We start from the raw sequence: 18777 nt of genomic DNA on the forward strand, positions 1-18777 counted from the left end.
CAAGAGGCCCAATTGTTGTAGCAAGGAAGAGATCATGTCCTGGCATAGCTCAGTGCTCTCCGGCAATGCTCTAAGAAGCATTTTCAATCTAAAACGAAGCTTTAACCTAGCTCCAGGGATTCCCTGCTCCTGGAAGGAGGAAATCCACGACGGCTGGGATGCTCTAGCAGATGAAGCCACAAGCCCCTCCTACCTGAGTTGTTCTACCCTGTTAACAGCACAGGTAGGAGCCATTGGGAGAGCTGGATTTCTCCATCCCATTTTGTAAAATGAGAACGGCTCGTGAGGGATTTTCAGTGACTGGGAGCCATGGACATGAGATAGGATCTGAGGCTTTAATCTATATTTTGGGTGGTTGGGGAGGGAAAGGACTGTGCTCAGTTTTTGTTGTCTCTGTTTATCCTGATCCACTAACCAGGATGTGGGTGGTGGCGGGTGCTTCTCTTCCTTTCTTGTTGAAGATTCTGCCAGTGGAGACAGATAAAAAGCCTCAGGGGAAGCAGCTACAGACCCGAGCGGATTACTTGTTGAAGCTGCTCAGAAAGGGTCTGGAGAAGAAGGGGACTGTGACAGGTGGGGAAGAGGTGAGTACACTGCCAGCTGGGTGTTTTTCAGGAGCCTGAGGCTCCCACCCTGCAGAATTAGGTAGGAAGACAGAGGCCGTTTCTGGGCACTGCACAGAATGTCACCTTCTCACGGGCAGATGTTGTTTTTGAGTTTCCAGTAGTGATGGTTTGGTTGGTAATAATAGAAACATTCATTTAGGCCTGGTGTGGTGGCTCACACCTGTAATCCCAGCACTTTGGAAGGCTGAGGCGGGCGGATCACGAGGTCAGGAGATCAAGACCATCCAGGCTAACATGGTGAAACCCCATCTCTACTAAAAATGCAAAAAAATTAGCCGGATGTGGTGGCGCGCACCTGTAATCTCAGCTACTTAGGAGGCTGAGGCAGGAGAATGGTGTGAACCTGGGAGGCAGAGCTCACAGTGAGCCGAGATCAGGCCACTGCACTCCAGCCCAGGCAACAGAGCAAGACTCCATCTCAAAAAAAACAAAAAAAATTCATTTAAGGCCACAACATCTTGGCAGCTTTCTTACAAACCCATCCTTCTGAAATGTTACTTCAAATTAATCCTCTTTGCTCCCCAGTGTCACTATTCCACACATATTGTTACTGTTTCTTTATTCTACTTTCTCAGTTTTGGAACAAACTGCACTGAATACCTATGGGTTTGCCTGTTGTTATATCTATTTCTGTGGTAGTTGTAATAATGGATCCCAGAGTAAAATTGACAGTTGGAATGCACAGTTAATTCTGAAACTAGACCTTAGTTGCTATGTGAAATACCAACTAAATTCTCAGTGAATTCACCTGAGCTTTATCTCCTTTTATTTCCCCAATTTGTAATTTCAGTTCAGGCCCAGAAAGATGGAATCCCAGCTAAGAAATACAAATTACACACTGTACTAGCAGCCCATGTGTGCGTGTTCTTTAAGTTCTCTTGCAGCTATGTCATTTATATTAATTTCCCTGTATTATTATAAGCAAAGCAAATTTTAGGGAAAAAACCCCATAATACCACACCTCATTTTTTTCAAGTAATAGGATCATAAGTCTCATTCTTCATGTAATACGTTGAGTATGCAATACATTATGTGTTAGGCTCTGGAAAGGCAGATTAGATCATGTTACAGATCATGTCCCATTAGGCAGATAAACAGTATTTTAATCTTTATTATATGTAACTTGCTTTCTGGTTTTTTAATGTTACTATTATGTCTTTAGTATATTATCTTTATTTGTATCTTTGTACACAGAGTGATTTTCCTTTTTTAAAAAAAATTATATCTTAGCCGGGCACGGTGGCTCATGCCTATAATCCCAGCACTTTGGGAGGCCGAGGTGGGAGGATCAGTAGGTCAGGAGATCGAGACCATCCTGGCTAACATGGTGGAACCCCGTCTCTACTGAAAATACAAAAAATTAACCAGGTGTGGTGGAGGGCGCCTGTAGTCCCAGCTACTCGGGAGGCTGTGGCAGGAGAATGGCATGAACACGAGAGGCAGAGCTTTCAGTGAGCTGAGATTGCGCCACGGCACTCCAACCTGAGTGACAGAGCAAGACTCTGTCTCAAAAAAAAAAAAAAAAAAAAATTATATCTTTAGGATGGATTCCAAAGATATGGAATCAGTAGGTTTAAGGAGTATGGATATTTTGGCTGGTGAGGTGGCTCATGCCTGTAATCCCAGCACTTTGGGAGGCTGAGGTGGGTGGATCACCTGAAGTCAGGAGTTTGAGACCTGTCTGACCAACATGGCAAAACCCTGTTTTTACTAAAGACACACTAAAAGTTAGCCAGTTGTGGTGGCACGTGCTTGTAGTCCCACCTAGCTACTCGAGAGGCTGAGGCAGGAGAATCGTTTGAACCTGGGAGGCGGAGGTTGCAGTGAGGCAAGATGGCACCCCTACACTGCAGCCTGGGTGACAGAGCAAGACTCCGTCTCGGAAAAAAAAAAAGGAACATGGATATTTTAATGTGGTATAGGCTATGTGTAAGGCCTATAGGTTTTTTATTTGTTTTGGTTTGGTCTTGTCAGGTAAAATGAGTTGCACTCTTTTGATTTCCTTGGAATTTTCTTGTTTGAATTATATGGCTGCTACTGCCGTAAAGAGTCATCATATTGTTTGGTTATGCTTTCGAGGGTCTTGATTTGTACTTTAATCATCATTTTCTCTCCTTTTCCAGGCCAAATTAAAGAAGCGAAAGCCTCGGGTAAAGAAGGAAAACAAAGTGCCCAGGCTGAAAGAGGAGCATGGAATTGAGCTTTCATCTCCTAGGCATTCAGATAATCCATCAGAAGAGGGAGAAGTGAAAGTATGAAGTGGGGTTTCGGTTGAGGGTTATTTATTTATTTTAGCTATACTTATTGTGCCAGCTGGAATAAAATCATCTGAAGTGTGTTTGGTTTATGAGTGGATTAAATGGAAATAGAAGATGTAAGTCTTTGCTTAATCTGTCAGAGAGGAATATAGTTTAAGTCAGCAGCTGCAAATTCATACATAATGGAAGTAAATGAAGGGGACTCTGAAAGGTTTTGTTGCTTTTTTTTTTTTTTTCTTTTTGAGACAAAGTCTCACTCTTGTACCACAGCCTAGAGTGCACTGGCACAATCTTGGCTCACTGTAATCTCCGCCTCCTGGGTTCAAGCAATTCTCCTGTCTCAGCCTCCTGAGTAGCTGGGATTACAGGCACCTGCCAGCACGCCTGGCTAATTTTTGTATTTTAAGTAGAGACAGGGTTTCACCATGTTGGCCAGGCTGGTCTCAAACTCCTGACATTAGGTGATCTGCCTGCCTCGGCCTCCCAAAGTGCTGGGATTACAGGAGTGAGCCACTGCTCCCAGCCTAAAGTTTTAATGATAAATGGCGATTGACACGTATCCTCATTCTTGGGAATGAGGGGGAGTGGTCAGGACTGTGGTTTACCAGAGAGCTCATGCCTAATGTAAAGGGCACAGCTGCTATGGAGTTCCGTTAACAAAACTCCCGTGGGTCAGGTTTGGCTTGCCAGTTTGTAACCTCTGGTCTAAGTAAAGTGAATAGTAAGTTGGTGTCATTTAGTGTGCTATTTCAGTGACAACTTTATGGAATTTCTGAAAGTGTAATTGTACTTGGATATTAGCTCCAAGAGGATCAGCAGTGGGTACAGGAACTAGCATGGATTTGAGTCATATATACATAAATTTATTTATTACTAGTTTTTTTTTGAGATAGAGTCTTACTTTGTCACCCAAGGTAGAGTGCAGTGGCGCGATCTGGGCTCACAGCAGCCTCCACCTCCTGGGTTCAAGCGATTCGCCTGCCTAAAATAATTTTTGTACTTTTAAAAGAGACAGGATTTCACCATGTTTGCCAGGCTGGTCTCAAACTCCTGACCTCAGGTGATAGGTCTGCCTCAGCCTCCCAAAGTACTAGAATTATAAGCATGAGCCAATGTGCCTGGCCAGTACATAAATTTAAATACGAGCAACCTAATCAGTTATTAGCTGACTGTGTACAGGTATATAATCTCTTTGGTACTCAGTTTCCATCCATGAAATGAGAGTGATAAAACTCATGTTGAAGGGTTGCTCTGAGAATTAAATGAGAGGATATCAGTAAAGAGCTTCTGCCTCTACAGTTTTAACTGGTTGTTACTGGAAAGTTTAGACTTTTCTGAGTGTGAGTGTCTTGAGGCTGTTTGCTTGAAGACAAGCTTCTAAGTGTAGACAATGATGAACCACTGGGGGCAATGCTGCTTTTTCCAGAAAGTACATAAGTAGATATAAAATTTGTGATAAAAATTCAGAGCCCTGTTTTGTTTCCTAGGATGATGGCTTGGAAAAAAGTCCAATGAAAAAAAAACAGAAGAAGAAAGAGAACAAGGAGAACAAGGAGAAGCAAATGAGTTCTAGGAAAGACAAAGAAGGGGACAAGGAAAGAAAGAAGTCAAAAGATAAGAAGGAAAAGGTAATGGTGCCCTTCTGTTCATGGAGATACTCACAGCCTTTGCAGTTCCCCGTTTGGATTTAGAAGTAGCGTGAGATTTGAGGGCCCTGCAATAATTGTCTTTTTATGGGTGTGTTTAAGAAGGATAGGTGGGGCCGTTGATGGAATACCTGCACTTGTCCTTGCAGAGAGAGGGGAACCTGCAAGTTTGGGGTGTTTTTTAAAAAAGAAGGCCTTTAGTTGGTCTTTTATTACGTATTTCAGGGGGAAATGTTTGAATGAGATAGGACAGGTGAGAGAAATCTTCATTTACATGTAAATACGAAATATGTTCTCAGATTCATATTAGAGAAGCACAGTCCACAGCTGAATTTGAAGAAGAGTTCGAGTCAAAAACAAATATTAGCAAGAGTTATTGGAATGTAAATGGATGAAAAGCCTTGCTATTATAACCTTTACATAGGGGTTTTATGAAGTTCATTCTAAACCCAATAATTTGGTACAGTGTTGCAACGTATACTTGCTGACGTCTGAACACAGTAAAATCATTGCCAAAACACAAACAACTGCTATAATTCTAATATCCAGTGATAACTCTAATATAGATTTCTTGATAAGTACTTTGAAACTTTTACTTTGAAATTTTATATTATTAAATATAAAATAAACATTTAAAAACAAATATAAAAATCAGATTAGACTGTTTGGGTAGTCTTTCTCCTCACTTAGCAGTATATCACAACTTTCCAAGTGAATAAATGTTAAAATCATTTTTACACCCTTGGCAACTTAGGGAGACCTCGTCTCTACAAAATAAAAACAAGCAAAAATCTAGCTGGGCATTGTGGCATGTGCCTGTGGGCCCAGTTACTTGGGAGGCAGAGGTGAGAGGATTGCTTAGGCTCAGGAGCTCGAGGCTGCATTGAGCCATGGTTGTGTCACATTTCACTCCAGGCTGGGCAACAGAGCAAGACCTTGTCTCAAACAAACAAACAAACAAACAAAAAACATTTTTAATAGTTGGGGAGGATTCTGTTTGGGTGTAACATGTTAGAAGCAATTTGAATTTCCCATTTTGAAATACTTTCTAATTTTTGATGTTAATAGACCATATTGTGACAAATAACCTGTGCAGTTGTGCTCCCACAGAAAGACATTCTTTTTCTTAAAGTAAAATATTAAAAAAATAAAAACACAAAGAACAATTTTAGCCAACATCTGTTTATCCACTCTCCAGATATCACAACTGTTGTTAACATTTTTTCGTGTTTACTTTAAGTGGCTTTTTTCTTTTTTTTGGTGGGGCCAGGCAGGGGGAGAGGCTGATACCTTTTGTATTTCTTGAACATATGACTGGTACGGTTGAAGCTGCCCCCGTTCCTTTTCCCTGATTTTATTACTCTTCCTCTGTTCCCCCCATAACCACCACTGTGAAGTGGGTTTGAAACCTTCCTATTCATGTATTTATATTTGTAGTACACATTATAGTGCATATCCATATAACTATAAACAAAGCATGCTGTATGCTTAAAAATGTACATGAAGTCAAGCCAAGCGCAGTGGCTCCCACCTGTAAGCCCAGCACTTTGGGAGGCCAAGGTGGGCGGATCACAGGGTCAGGAGGTCGAGACCAGCCTGGACAACATGGTGAAACCCTGTCTCTACTAAAAATACAAAAATTAGCTGAGTGTGGTGGCGTGTGCCTGTAATCCGAGCTACTTGGGAGGCTGAGGCAGAAGAATCTCTTGAACCCAGGAGGCAGAGTTGCAGTGAGCTGAGATCATGACACTACACTATAGCCTGGATGACAGAGCAAGAATCTGTCTCAAAAAAAGAAAAAAAAAGTACATGAAGTCATTTTATATATCCTTCTGCAATGTTTCCTTCGATATAATTGAGATGTATATAGATTTCATTTATAATAATTTAGTAATGCAGCAGATTCCTAAATCAAAAGGTATGCTGTTAATAAAAGTTGCTACATGATACTCTAGAAGAGTTCTGCCAATTTACGATCTTAACCTCTTGACATTTCTGTGCATTTTATGGATAAAGGAGTAGAAGCCCAAAAATAGCACTGATGAAATTGAAGTTATAATTGGGTACATTTAGAGATGGAAATGGGAATAATGTGTGACTAAGCTGCTAATCAGATAGGTTTGTCTTCATGATGTTTCAGGATTTTATTTTACTTTTTAAAAAATAAACTGAGACCATCATATTTACCCATTGTAATAACGCAACATAGGTAAGAAATCCAGATTCCACGGTAGGATTGCACAAATGACAATGACTCCTTGTAACTCTTTTTTAAAAGCCTAAAAGTGGTGATGCCAAATCTTCGAGTAAATCAAAGCGATCTCAGGGTCCTGTCCATATTACAGCAGGAAGTGAACCTGTCCCCATTGGAGAGGATGAGGATGATGATCTGGACCAGGAGACATTCAGCATAGTAAGTCTTGAAATTGGGGGATACCAGTGTCTGCAGCCACAGTGCTTGCTGTGGCTCTGCCTTTTATAGGTCTAGCCAGAGCTTCAGTTGAGCTGAGCAATAGTACATTACTTTGGAAACACATTGCTTACAATATCTGAAGACCATGTGCTCTTCAGCAGGCCGGCAGGAAGAGATTGTCTTGTCTTTTATTGAGGGGAAGTTTAAGGAGTGGATTTCATGTCTTGTGCTCCTAGTTAAGAGAGGCTCCAAGGGCTCTTAGAGGCATTTGGGAAAGAGAAGTGTTCACTGAGCAAATATTTATTGAATGTTTTCTGTGTTGCAGCCCCCAGAGTTACCATGTTGAATAGATAACCATTTCTATCATTGTAAACTGTACATTTGAGTAGGGGAGTTAGATAACTACACAAATCATGTTGGTGCACCTGTCACAGACAGGCCTCTGGAGGAGAGAGAGTGCATACTGTGGAGATGCTGTGAGAAGGGAATTTGACCTAGTCAGGGGATGCCAGAAGGGCTTGTGTAAGGAAGTGATGTTTGAGTTGGGTTCTGAAGGAATAATAAAAGGTAACAGGAGAAGAGGGGAGGGTAAGGCGATGGGGAGCGAGTGCATGGACCAGGTCTTGCACGGGATTGGATACAGGCCAGTGTGTCCTCAAGGCTCCTTTGCCCCTGGCTAGAGCTGCAAGTATAGATTTCACTGTGCCACCATCCCTTTCCCACCTCTCTGTGGTTTCTCCTCCCCATACTTCCACAAATCCGTTAATCAAACAGCTCTTTCAGACCGAAAGAAAAAGCTGTTTTCTTCCAAATTTGAAAATACTTCTGTCCTGTGGCAGCAAAGGACCCTGTTGACCCTGTCCTGTAACTTCTCTTTGACTTCTTCTTCTGAGTTATCTAAAATCTATACACGTATGTATATAGATAATGTTTTCTTTCACTTTTATGTCTATTAAGTCTCTTTTTAGCCTGTGAGCTGTCTGAGGACAAGTATTATGTTTTATATAAAGTTCATTTAGATGCTAGTAGTGTATCAGTGAGTGAGTAGATTGAATAAATGAATAACTACATAGTCAGCTAACCAATCTGTTTCCTAGTCTTTCTTATCCAAGTGTTTATAAGAGAAAATGATATCTAATGTTCTGTGGTACCATGACATTTAAAAAATGCTCTTAAAAATGACTCATTTAATCTTGTTTTTATATTATGAAATCTTTAAAAGATGCAGAGAAATTTCAGGGATATAATAGGCATTGATAAATATACCATGAAGTTTTGTCAAATCTGAATTCTTTAAGACTCAGAATATAAAGCTGAATCCCTGGGTGTACCTCCCTCTCAACCTATGCTTTTTTTCCTCTTTTTTTTTTTGAGACAGAGTCTTGCTCTGTCGCCCAGGTTGGAGCGCAGTGGTGTGATCTTGGCTCACTGCAGCCTGTCTCCTGGGTTCAAGGAATTCTCCTGCCTCAGCCTCCTGAATAGCTGGGATTACAGGCGTGCACCACCACGCCCGGCTAACTTTTGGATTTTTAGTAGAGATGGGGTTTCACCATGTTGGTCAGGCCGGTCTCGAACTCCTGACCTCGTGATCCGCCCGCCTCAGCCTCCCAAAGTGCTGGGATTACAGGCGTGAGCCACCGCGCTGGGCCTTTTCTCTCTCTTACCTCCCAGATGTAACCATGATTCCGAATTCAGTTTTTATATTTAACGTGTAGTTCTAGAGTTTTACTACTTACGTCTGTAAAGATGATAGTAGCTCACATTAATAGCCAGTTAATGTTTATGTGCTTTATGTATATTTTTTCCACAGCAATCCTGTGAGGTAGGCTATTGTTTCCATTTTACATATTTAAAAATAAGGTGAAGAGAGTTAAGTGATTTGCCCTATGTCACACAGCTAAGACATAGAACACAGTTTTGACCCAGGTAGTTTGGCATGAGAGGTTGGGTCCATAACCATTGTGCTGCCTGGCCTCCCACATATAAACAATACAGAGGATTGATTTCCTTGTCTTAAAACTGTAATTGGCACACTTGTGTATCCTATAACTTGCTTTTCCTCTCGTAACAGTCAACATTTTTGAGATTTATATATGTTAATTGTGGCTGTCATTGAAGTTTCATGTTATCCCACAATTTATTCTTCCACAGTTTATTCTTTCTCGTATTGGTGGACATCAGGATTTTTCCAGGTGTTTGCTACTGCAGATAGGCTATAGTGAAATTGTTGCACATATTTTCTTGTACCACACAAGTGAGAGCTTCTCTAGGGTGTATGACTTGAGCAAAAAATGGTAGGTCATTCATTAGGTATACACATCTGCCACTTTGTTAGATACCTGAGTTACTCTTGAAAGCAGTTGTAGAGATTGTATTAATTATAGCAATGAATTCAAGTTCCAATTGCTTACCAGCCTTAGAAACAGTTATTAATTTCTGACTCAGTTAACAGTTGTTAATTTTTGCTAATCTGAGGGCTATGAAATACTGAAGGTCATTGGACTTTTATTTTCATATTTTAGTGGTCATTCATGTTCCTTGTGAATTGCCTATTCATTTATTCCAAATTGACATATTTGGAATAATTTATTTTTCTTACCTTTTCTGTAGGAATTCCTTTTACCTTCTTAATACTAATCTTTTATTTTTTATAGTCATTACAGAAGTCTTTTAGTTTTTGGTATATTTTTTATTTTATGCCCTTTTTAAAAATTGAAATACAACAGAAAAATCCACAGATCATAAGTATATAGCTGTGGAAATGACCACAAAGTGATGGAAGTTTGTAGAGTTTTCATTATTTGAAAATTTCATGGCCACGTGTCTTACTTAGTTCATTGTACCAGATACTCAGTGGCTGACAACCATATCCCTACACTATTCTGTGAAATTTTCTTGAATTATACGGTGGTAATTTTTTCTGAGTTCCCAGTTTTACCTTTATGGAATTTATTGTTTTTGGATATTGAATTCTGGATGTTGGTCCCTAATTTTGTCTTTTTAAGTTGCTCATTTCTGCTTTTTACTCTACTTTCTGGGAGATTCCTTCAACTTTGTTTCACATTATTTATTTCTAATATCTTTTTCCTCCACCACTCTTGAATGTCTTTATACTTGTCTTTGTTTTCCATTGTTCATGTTATACATATTGCCTTCATGGCTTTGCTGATCCTCAGTTGTCAGCTGATATTTAAGAGTGGAGGACTAAACATCTCATTGGAAGTTTGAGCATGTGGGTGGTGGGTCTTGATCTCCTTTGAAAGTTTTCACTATAGGATGATCTAGCAGGAACTTCCGATGGGTAGTCAGGATCATTTGGCTTTTCCTCTGGGGCGGTCACATTTTGTGAAGAATGCCCCAGTTTCCTGACTCTCTGGAGTGTGAAGGCCTGGCTCCTTCCATTCTGGAATCTGAGAGGCAGAAGACTTGGGTGGTGACTCATCCTGTGTGACTGTGCCGACGTGCTCACATAATCCTGTTTTCAATGTGGTGGGCTCACCCCTCATCTGTGCCTGTGCAGTCCAGCTCAGAGGTTCTTTTATCCTTTTCTGGAGAACAAGTCTTTGTATTTGTTGCTGGGTGGAGTTAGAGATCTGGGTATTTTACGAATCTGGATATGTGTTACTTCTTAAGCGTTTTTAAACCACTCCCTATTTTAGCCCTCATCCCTCCTTCTGAAGACAGCTCACCTTTGGGGGAGTTTTGCCATGTAAGCTGGGTTACTTCTTGGCTCTTTTTACTCCTGGCTTCGAATTTCATTTTCTCAGATCTGTTTTGTCATTTCCCATGCTGCCAATATTTTGTTGCTGTTATCCTCTTGCTTGTTTTCGCTGTCTTTGTGGGCTTGTCTCTTTTAAGGACCTTCCCTTTACCATTGTTTTAGTGGGATTGGGGAGGCAGAGAAAAGATTGATGTGTTCTGTTTACCATCTTTATCTGGAAGCCTTTCTTTTGCTTTCTTTCAAGCCTAAAGGATTTGTAAATATTTTATCCTGTATTTTTAGACAGTTTGTGGTGGGAGAATTTCAGGTTAGGTCTGTAATACTGCTCCTCATTAGATCTTCAAAATGGGCTTGTAAGGCATGCCATGCCTCTTGCAGATGAGGAAGCACTATTTAGAGAAGTTAAGTAAGGCGTGAAGTGTTATCACATAACTCTAAGTGATGGTGCTGGCACTGCACCTCAGGGTTTTCTGACTTTAACGCTGACACTTACTGCACTGCACTAGCTTTACCCACTCTTCCTCTAGCAATTGTATGGCATAGGGGTGGACTGTGTTTTCATTGAGAGCGCAATAAGCAAGGGACAAGACTTACTTTCTGCAGATTGTTTATGTCTTTACTCTTTTGTCCTGTTGCAGTGTAAGGAGAGGATGAGGCCTGTGAAAAAGGCACTGAAACAGCTCGACAAACCTGACAAGGGGCTCAATGTGCAAGAACAGCTGGAACACACCCGGAACTGCCTACTGAAAATCGGAGACCGGATAGCCGAGTGCCTTAAAGCCTACTCAGATCAGGAGCACATCAAACTGTGGAGGAGGTAACCACTTTGGCCTCGTCTGCCCCGTTTGATTTGACTGAGTGTGGGAGTGGATTCTGTTTTCTTTTAATAAAAGGTGGCATAGCCACCTAAGAAACCTTCTTCCCAACAAAACTCATCTGTTGGCAGTGTACCTGCAGGCTTTAACTTTCCTTTCCATGAAATAGGCCATTCCGCTGAGACCAGCCTTTTGAAGGGGTAGGATGATGTCATTAATTTATTTTATGAGAGAAAGATAGTGGTACTGGATTTGCTGGTCTGTTCTCAGAAATAAATTTTCTTTAAGCCTACGAGGGACAGAAATCATCTGGTCTTAACTACTTTACCCATCTCAGGTTGATAACCAGATATTCAGATATTACTGTATCTAATACAACTAATTGATCGGTTCTGTACCAACACATGGTGAAACAGAGGTTAAAACCACAAGAACTTTGAGTTCTCTATTCTCATATCCTTCTTTAATAATTAAAGTAGTAATTTGGATTAAAGCAGTTAATCTAGAACTTACCAGTGTTTAAGGCATCATGGTTTATAAATGTTCCTTTATATATCCACTTAAAATTTTTAAAAATATTTCAGTAGTTTTAGGGAACAGGTGGTGTTTGGTTACATGGATAAGCTCTTTAGTGGTGATTTCTGAGATTTTGGTGCACCCATCACCCGAGCAGTGCACACTGCACCCAATGTGTCGTCTTTTATCCCTCAGCCTCCTTCCCCCCAGAGTCCATTATATCATTTTTATGCCTTTGCATCCAATGTTTGGTTTTCCATTCCTGAGTTATTTCACTTAGAATAATGGTCTCCAGCTTCATTGAGGTTGTGCTGCAAATGCCATTATTTTATTCCTTTTTATGGCTGAGTAGTATTCCATGGTATGTATATACCACATTTTCTTTATACACTTGTTGGTTGATGGGCATTTAGGCTGGTTCCATATTTTTGCAATTGCAAATTGTGCTGCTATAAACATGTGAGTGCAAACGTCTTTTTCATATAATGACTTCTTTTCCCCTGGGTAGATACCCAGTAGTGGGATTGCTAGGTATATATCCACTATTCACTTTGGATATTTTAAGGAAACATGACTGGAAAATCTTTTTTGTGTGTGTGTGTGTTAAATTAGACAGAGTCTGACTCTATCACTCTATCGCCCAGGCTGGAGTGCAGTGGCACAATCTTGGCACTGCAACATCTGTTTCCTGGGTAGCTGGGATCACAGGCACCTGCCACCATGCCTGGCTAATTTTTGTATTTTTAGTAGAGATGGAGTTTTATCATGTGGACCAGGCTCTTCTCGAGCTCCTGACCTTAGGTGATCCGCCCGCCTTGACCTCCCAAAGTGCTGGGATTACAGGCGTGAGCCACTGCGCCCAGTCATGGCTGGAAATTCTAAAAGGCAGTTGTAACATTAAATCTCTTTCCATTAATCACGTTAGTTCGTCTTTATTTTATTTTAGACTCAGAGGGTACATGTGCTTGTTTGTACATAACCACAGTTACTTTGAACTTGTATAGTTCATGGATAATGTGATTATCTTTGTATAATATGTCCAATCTCAGAGGACTGGTTTTTGAGTGAAAAGTGGATTTAAGAAAACTTCTGCCTGATGGTGTCCACAGCATGCTTCACCCCTATAAAAAAAATTTAATTTTCAAAATGGTACTTTTTTCACCTTAACACTGTTGCCAGCTTCTTTCTTTACCTAGCGGGCATCTGGCCTTTTTTTTTTTTTCTTTTTAAATTTAACACTGACTAGAAGATAGCAAAAGGTCATCCCACTGAACAGACTCATTTTTAAATGTGCCAGGCACTGTGATCTTGGCTAGCAGTAGTTTATAAGGTCCTCGCCCTTTACAAGTCAAAAAAGTAGTACAAGGCAAGCCTCTGGAGAAACTGTTCATCATGAGGCAGCAAATGCAAGACCAGATAGAGTGGAAGGGCCGAGAAGGAAGTGCATGAAGAGTAGTCAGGAAGGAAGGTCTTCTGAGAGGCAGGCAGGTGCACTTGAACTGAGCGTACATGACCTGAGTTGGATTGCTGAGATGAACAGAGTTCTCAGGCTTCAGCAAAGACTTGAAAGTGGGTCAGGGAGGGGACTGGGTGGTGTTTAGGGCTTAAAGAGAGTTTGTTAAAAAGACTGAAGCTCTTTATAGGAGGCTTTAGACAGGAAGGTAAGTGGCTCTTCACCTGACACAGCATGCTTTCTAGTTAGGGAGCCTGTACAGGTGTCCTGTCAGCAGCAAGCCATGGTGAAACTGCCTGTTAGGAAGTTTGAGAAGATATGAGACTCCTTTATGGCGCTCACTGACTACCTGTGCTTACTCTTTCTAAAAACACCCATTTCATCATATCATTCCCCTATTGTGCAGAAACACCATGGTAGGGTGAACATAATGGAATTGGAGGGAAGAAGTCACTGAGAGTTTTAAGGAGTAAATGAAAGGTCATGGTGGCGACAACTGGGAGGAAGGAGGGGCAGTAACACAGAGATGACCGACTGAATGGAGGCCACAACCTGGGAGATAGTCGTGCTGATGGATTTGTGGTAGAGTCCAGAAAATGAAGGAAAATTTAAAGGACTGGAGTCCGGGGTGTCACTGATACAAATTCAGAGGAGTTTTAGGTACTGACAGAGCCTTAGTCTCTAAATCCCTCTGTCATACTATTTTGGCAGAACCATATAAAGGGGTACAGTAAGTCCTCAAATAACATTGTTTCCTTCAGCTTTGTTTCATTGTAACATTGATGAGAAAAAAAATGGATTTTGTTTCACTTAAAGTTGCAGTTTCCAAGAACCTATTGACAACATTAAGTTAGACTTACTGTATTATTAATGCTGTGTACTGTATTATTATTAAATAATGCAGTACTGTATTATTATTAAATAATACCTGAAATAATATTTCTGTAATTTAATTTCTATGCTTAGGGAATATACCACAGCAAAATTTATTAGCTTGCCATCCATGAAGATAATAAAAAATTGCTTTTCTAATTCTATAATTCACCAGAACTGTTCATTTTTCTTTTTAGGAACCTATGGATTTTTGTTTCCAAGTTTACAGAATTTGATGCTCGAAAACTGCATAAGTTATACAAGATGGCTCATAAGAAAAGGTCTCAAGAAGAGGAGGTAAAGTACAAATGCAATCCTAATTCATACAAACAAATACCAATTCCACAGAAAAATCTCTTAATTATTATTTTTCCACAGGGAGATGGTCACAGAATCATGGGTTATTGCTGGTGCTAATAGTCAAACAATAAGACCAGATGGGTGAAATAGCCAATGTATTGGAGCCTAACATTGTTGAAATTCTGACAAAGAGTGTTTACCCTGTGTTTTTATGTCCTAGAATCATTTGTTCACCAGGTTTTTTCTTCCATGTGCATTTTTCTTCCGTACATGTCTTATGGTAGCTTATAAATTTGGCTCCTAGGAAGTAATAGGGTGGTGGGCAGAAAATACTTTTTCTCTTCTTTTCTGGACCATCTGCTTGGTGTCCTTCCAGCTTTTGTATGGAAGGGGTCCTGCTATTCACTTGTGAGAGGTGCTTAGAAGTTGCCTCTCCTTTGGAGTAGGGGGATAGGTGCAAAAGTGAAATGGAGGAGGCTGCAGAGGCAATGCTCCTTGTGTGGGTGTGCCCATTTGCATATCTGCTGACTCGCCACATGGGCTGTACCCAAGTTGGACATTTGGTTCAATCTGTGAGCATTAAATACCACCTCCACTAATGTGTCAGCTCCATGAAGGCAGAGCTTTTGTGTCTCTCATCTACTGCTCTGTCCTCAGCACATAGAATGGAATAGAATGGTGCTGGGGACAGGGAGGTATTTGTTATGCTGTGCCCAGTGCTGTGTTGGCCTGTGAAACAGCACCCTCAAGTAGTTTATAATTTAATTTTACATGGAAGAATATGTTATAGCAGTAACATACAGGAATCATATACTAATAAGCATTATAAAAAGTCTATAAGAGGATAGTCAGGAAAGGCCCCGGAGGGAATGAAATAGTTAGGAAAGGCCCTTTAGAAGGGAGTGAAAATTAGGAAGAGGGACTGAAGTTGGACACATAATAATGAAAGACTTCATTCATTTAGGGATCAGAAATGAGTATAAGTTGAATAACAAAAATGGTGGTATCCTAATAGTGGGAGTATACATTGTCATAACCTTTCTGGGGGAGAATTCAGCAAGATTTATTAAGACTAAAGCATGCAGTTTTGCTTCCAGGAATTTAGTTTGAGAAGGAGATAGAGATTTAAACATGTTTATAATGGAAATTACTTGGAAGCCCAGCAATAAGAAATACATTCAGTGTGTCCAGGCATGGTGGCTCATGCCTGTAATCCTAGCACTTTGGGAGGCTGAGGTGGGGGTGGATCACTTGAGGCCAAGAGTTCAAGACCAGCCTGTCCAGCGTGATGAAACCTCATCTCTACATAAACTACAAATATTAGCTGGGTATGGTGGCACATGCCTGTAGCCCCAGCCCCTCAGGAGGCTGAGGTGGGAGGATTGCATGAGACCAGGAGGTGGAGGTTACAGTGAGCTGAGATTGTGTCACTGAACGCCTGCCTGGGCAACAGAGTGAGATTCTGTCTCAAAAAAACAAAAAACAAAACTCAGTAGTTCATGATATATCCATATTGGGAAGTACTAATCAATCATTAAACATAATATTGTAGAAATAAGTATTTACATGGAAAGACTTATACATTAAGTGAAAAATGAATGCCAAATTTTTTTGTTTAAAAACCTCTATATAAATACAAAAAAAAAAGCTTAAAAAATATGTGCCAAATTATTAACAGTAATTCCCTTGCTGGTTAGGTTTTAGATCACTTTATTTTTTTTATTTTGTGATTTTTTTTTTGTATCAAACATTTATTTGACTTGTGTAATAAGGAAGAATGTTACTCCAACATTCAGATATTTAGCTTGATGACTTTGGCTTAGGAGTTAGTTCCCACTGGACAGTGGAGGGTTTTTTGTTGCGGTTAGCCTTGGAAAGTTGGTAATCTTGGCTTTATATGGTCCAAGATGATCCTCCGAGAGTGCCGCCAGCCTGGGCACCTGTACAGTGCCCTGTACAGTGACATCTAGCGGTGTATGCATGTGTTCTTGCAGGTACTTAGCAGTGATGGTCAAACTCAGCATAAATTCCACTGAGTTCCCCCAGCAAATAGCCTAACAGTGGAATTTATGAGCGTTTTTTGGTAAGGAGGCAGTGAACGGCAGTTCAAAAGTTAAGAAGGACAAGAGGGAGCTATTTAGAGGTGATAGCCTTTATTCTTCTCTGGGGAATTAAGCCTGGGATCTTGAGCTTCTTTGGTTTCCTTTTACTCTTTAGGAGCAAAAGAAGAAAGATGACGTGACTGGGGGTAAGAAACCATTTCGTCCAGAGGCCTCAGGCTCCAGCCGGGACTCTCTGATATCTCAGTCCCATACCTCACACAACCTTCACCCTCAGAAGCCTCATTTGCCTGCCTCCCATGGCCCACAGATGCATGGACACCCAAGAGATAACTACAATCACCCCAACAAGAGACACTTCAGTAATGCAGGTAGGTCATTAAGTGGAGTTTTAAAAAGAGGTGCCAAAAAATAAAAAATTCACATAGCCGTTTCATTTTCCAAAGACAGTGGCTGGACTGTTGTGCTTTATTTTCTTCTAACACTTTATTGTCCTCTCTTTTCTTAATGAGAGAAAGCATGAAATAAAGATCCCCCCAATTTTTTTGTTTGTTTATTTGAGACTGAGTCTCGCTCTGTCACCCAGGCTGGAGTGCAGTGGCTCACTGCGACCTCCACCTCCTGGGTTCAGGCGATTCTCATCCCTCAGCCTCCCCAGTAGCTGGGATTACAGATGTGCACCACCACGCTCGGCTAATTGTTAAATTTTTAGTAGAGACAGAGTTTTGCCATGTTGGCCAGGCTGGTCTCAAACTCCTGGCCCCATGTGATCTGCCCACCTCAGCTTCCCAAAATGCTGGGATTATAGGTGTGAACCACTGCACCTGGCCCCAGGACTATTATTTAAGCTTCAGATTAAGAAGAACCCAGCTAACATGAACAAACAAAAAAGACTGAGGGAGAAGTTTACATTCTGTATGGCCGTTAAATGGTTAAAACTGCTAATATTGAAAGAGCTCTTGTAAATTGAGAACAAAACAATAACAATAGAAAAATGGGCAATCAGTAGCGTGAGGAGACAGTCTATGTAAGGGGAGAAAATATACCAACCATACATCTGATAAGGGGATAATATCCAAACTGTGTAAGGAACTCAGCTCCTTATGTAGCAAGAAGGCAAATACTTGATTGAAAAGTAGGCAAAGGACCTGAATAGACATTTCTCAAAAGAAGACATACAAATGGCCAACAGGTATATGAAAAAATGTTCAGCATGACTAATCATCAGGGAAATGCAAATTAAAACCACGATATCAGTTCACACTTGTTAGGATGGCTGTTACCAAAAAGTCAAAAGATAAGGGTTGCCACGGATGTGGAGAAAAGGGAACCTAGCACATTGTTGGTGGGAATGTAAGTTAGTACAGCCATTATGGAAAACAATGTAGAGATGCCTCAAAAAAAATCACAGATAGAACTACCATATTATCCAGCAGTCCCACTACTGGGTATACATTCAATGAAAATGAAATTAGTTACGTTGAAGAAATATCTGCACTTACATATTCATTGCAACATCATTTACGATAGCCAAGATATGGAATCATCCTAAGTGTTCATCAGCAGATGAACGGATAAAGAAAATGTACATATACACAATCAAATAGTATTCAGCTTTAAAAAGAAGGAAATCCTGTCGTTTGCAACAACGTGGATTAATCTGGAGGACATTTATGTTAAGTGAAATAAGAGAGGCACAGAAAGAGAAAAACTGCATATTCTCACTTATATATGGAATCTGAAAAAGTCAAACTCATAGAAGCAGGGAGTAGAACAGTAGTTACCAAGGTTGGAGGTCAGGGGAGAATTGGGAAGACATTAACAACAGAGATAAAATTTCAGTTAGATATGAGAAATAAGTTGAGAAATCTGTTGTGCAACATGGTGACTGTAGTTAATGTATTATATTTTTGAAAATTGCTGGGAGATTTTAAGTGTTCTTGCCACAAAAAATAAGTGCGTAAGGTAGTGCATATGTTAATTAGGCTGATTCAGCCATTCCATAATGTATAGGTATTTTAAAACATTGCGTTGTAATCGATAAATATATACAATTTTTAATTGTCAATTAAAAATTTTTTACAGCCTGGGCAACA

General features: G+C 40.4%; 1 protein-coding gene across 6 annotated transcripts in view; it reads left to right on the forward strand.

Annotated features, from left to right (window-relative positions):
- CHD2 (chromodomain helicase DNA binding protein 2) overlaps positions 1-18777 on the forward strand; it is a 130003-nt gene that overhangs the window by 99746 nt on the left and 11480 nt on the right. For all 6 annotated transcript variants that reach the window (XM_028851326.2, XM_077940421.1, XM_028851327.2 and 3 more), the window contains 7 exons: positions 462-584; positions 2750-2878; positions 4372-4512; positions 6809-6943; positions 11303-11481; positions 14519-14618; positions 16839-17052. In XM_028851326.2, the coding sequence (XP_028707159.1) occupies positions 462-584; positions 2750-2878; positions 4372-4512; positions 6809-6943; positions 11303-11481; positions 14519-14618; positions 16839-17052 (1021 nt within the window). The remainder of the gene's footprint in view (positions 1-461; positions 585-2749; positions 2879-4371; positions 4513-6808; positions 6944-11302; positions 11482-14518; positions 14619-16838; positions 17053-18777) is intronic.

The sequence above is a fragment of the Macaca mulatta genome, chromosome 7 (assembly GCF_049350105.2).
Source record: "Macaca mulatta isolate MMU2019108-1 chromosome 7, T2T-MMU8v2.0, whole genome shotgun sequence".
In the NCBI taxonomy this organism is placed as follows: domain Eukaryota; kingdom Metazoa; phylum Chordata; class Mammalia; order Primates; family Cercopithecidae; genus Macaca; species Macaca mulatta.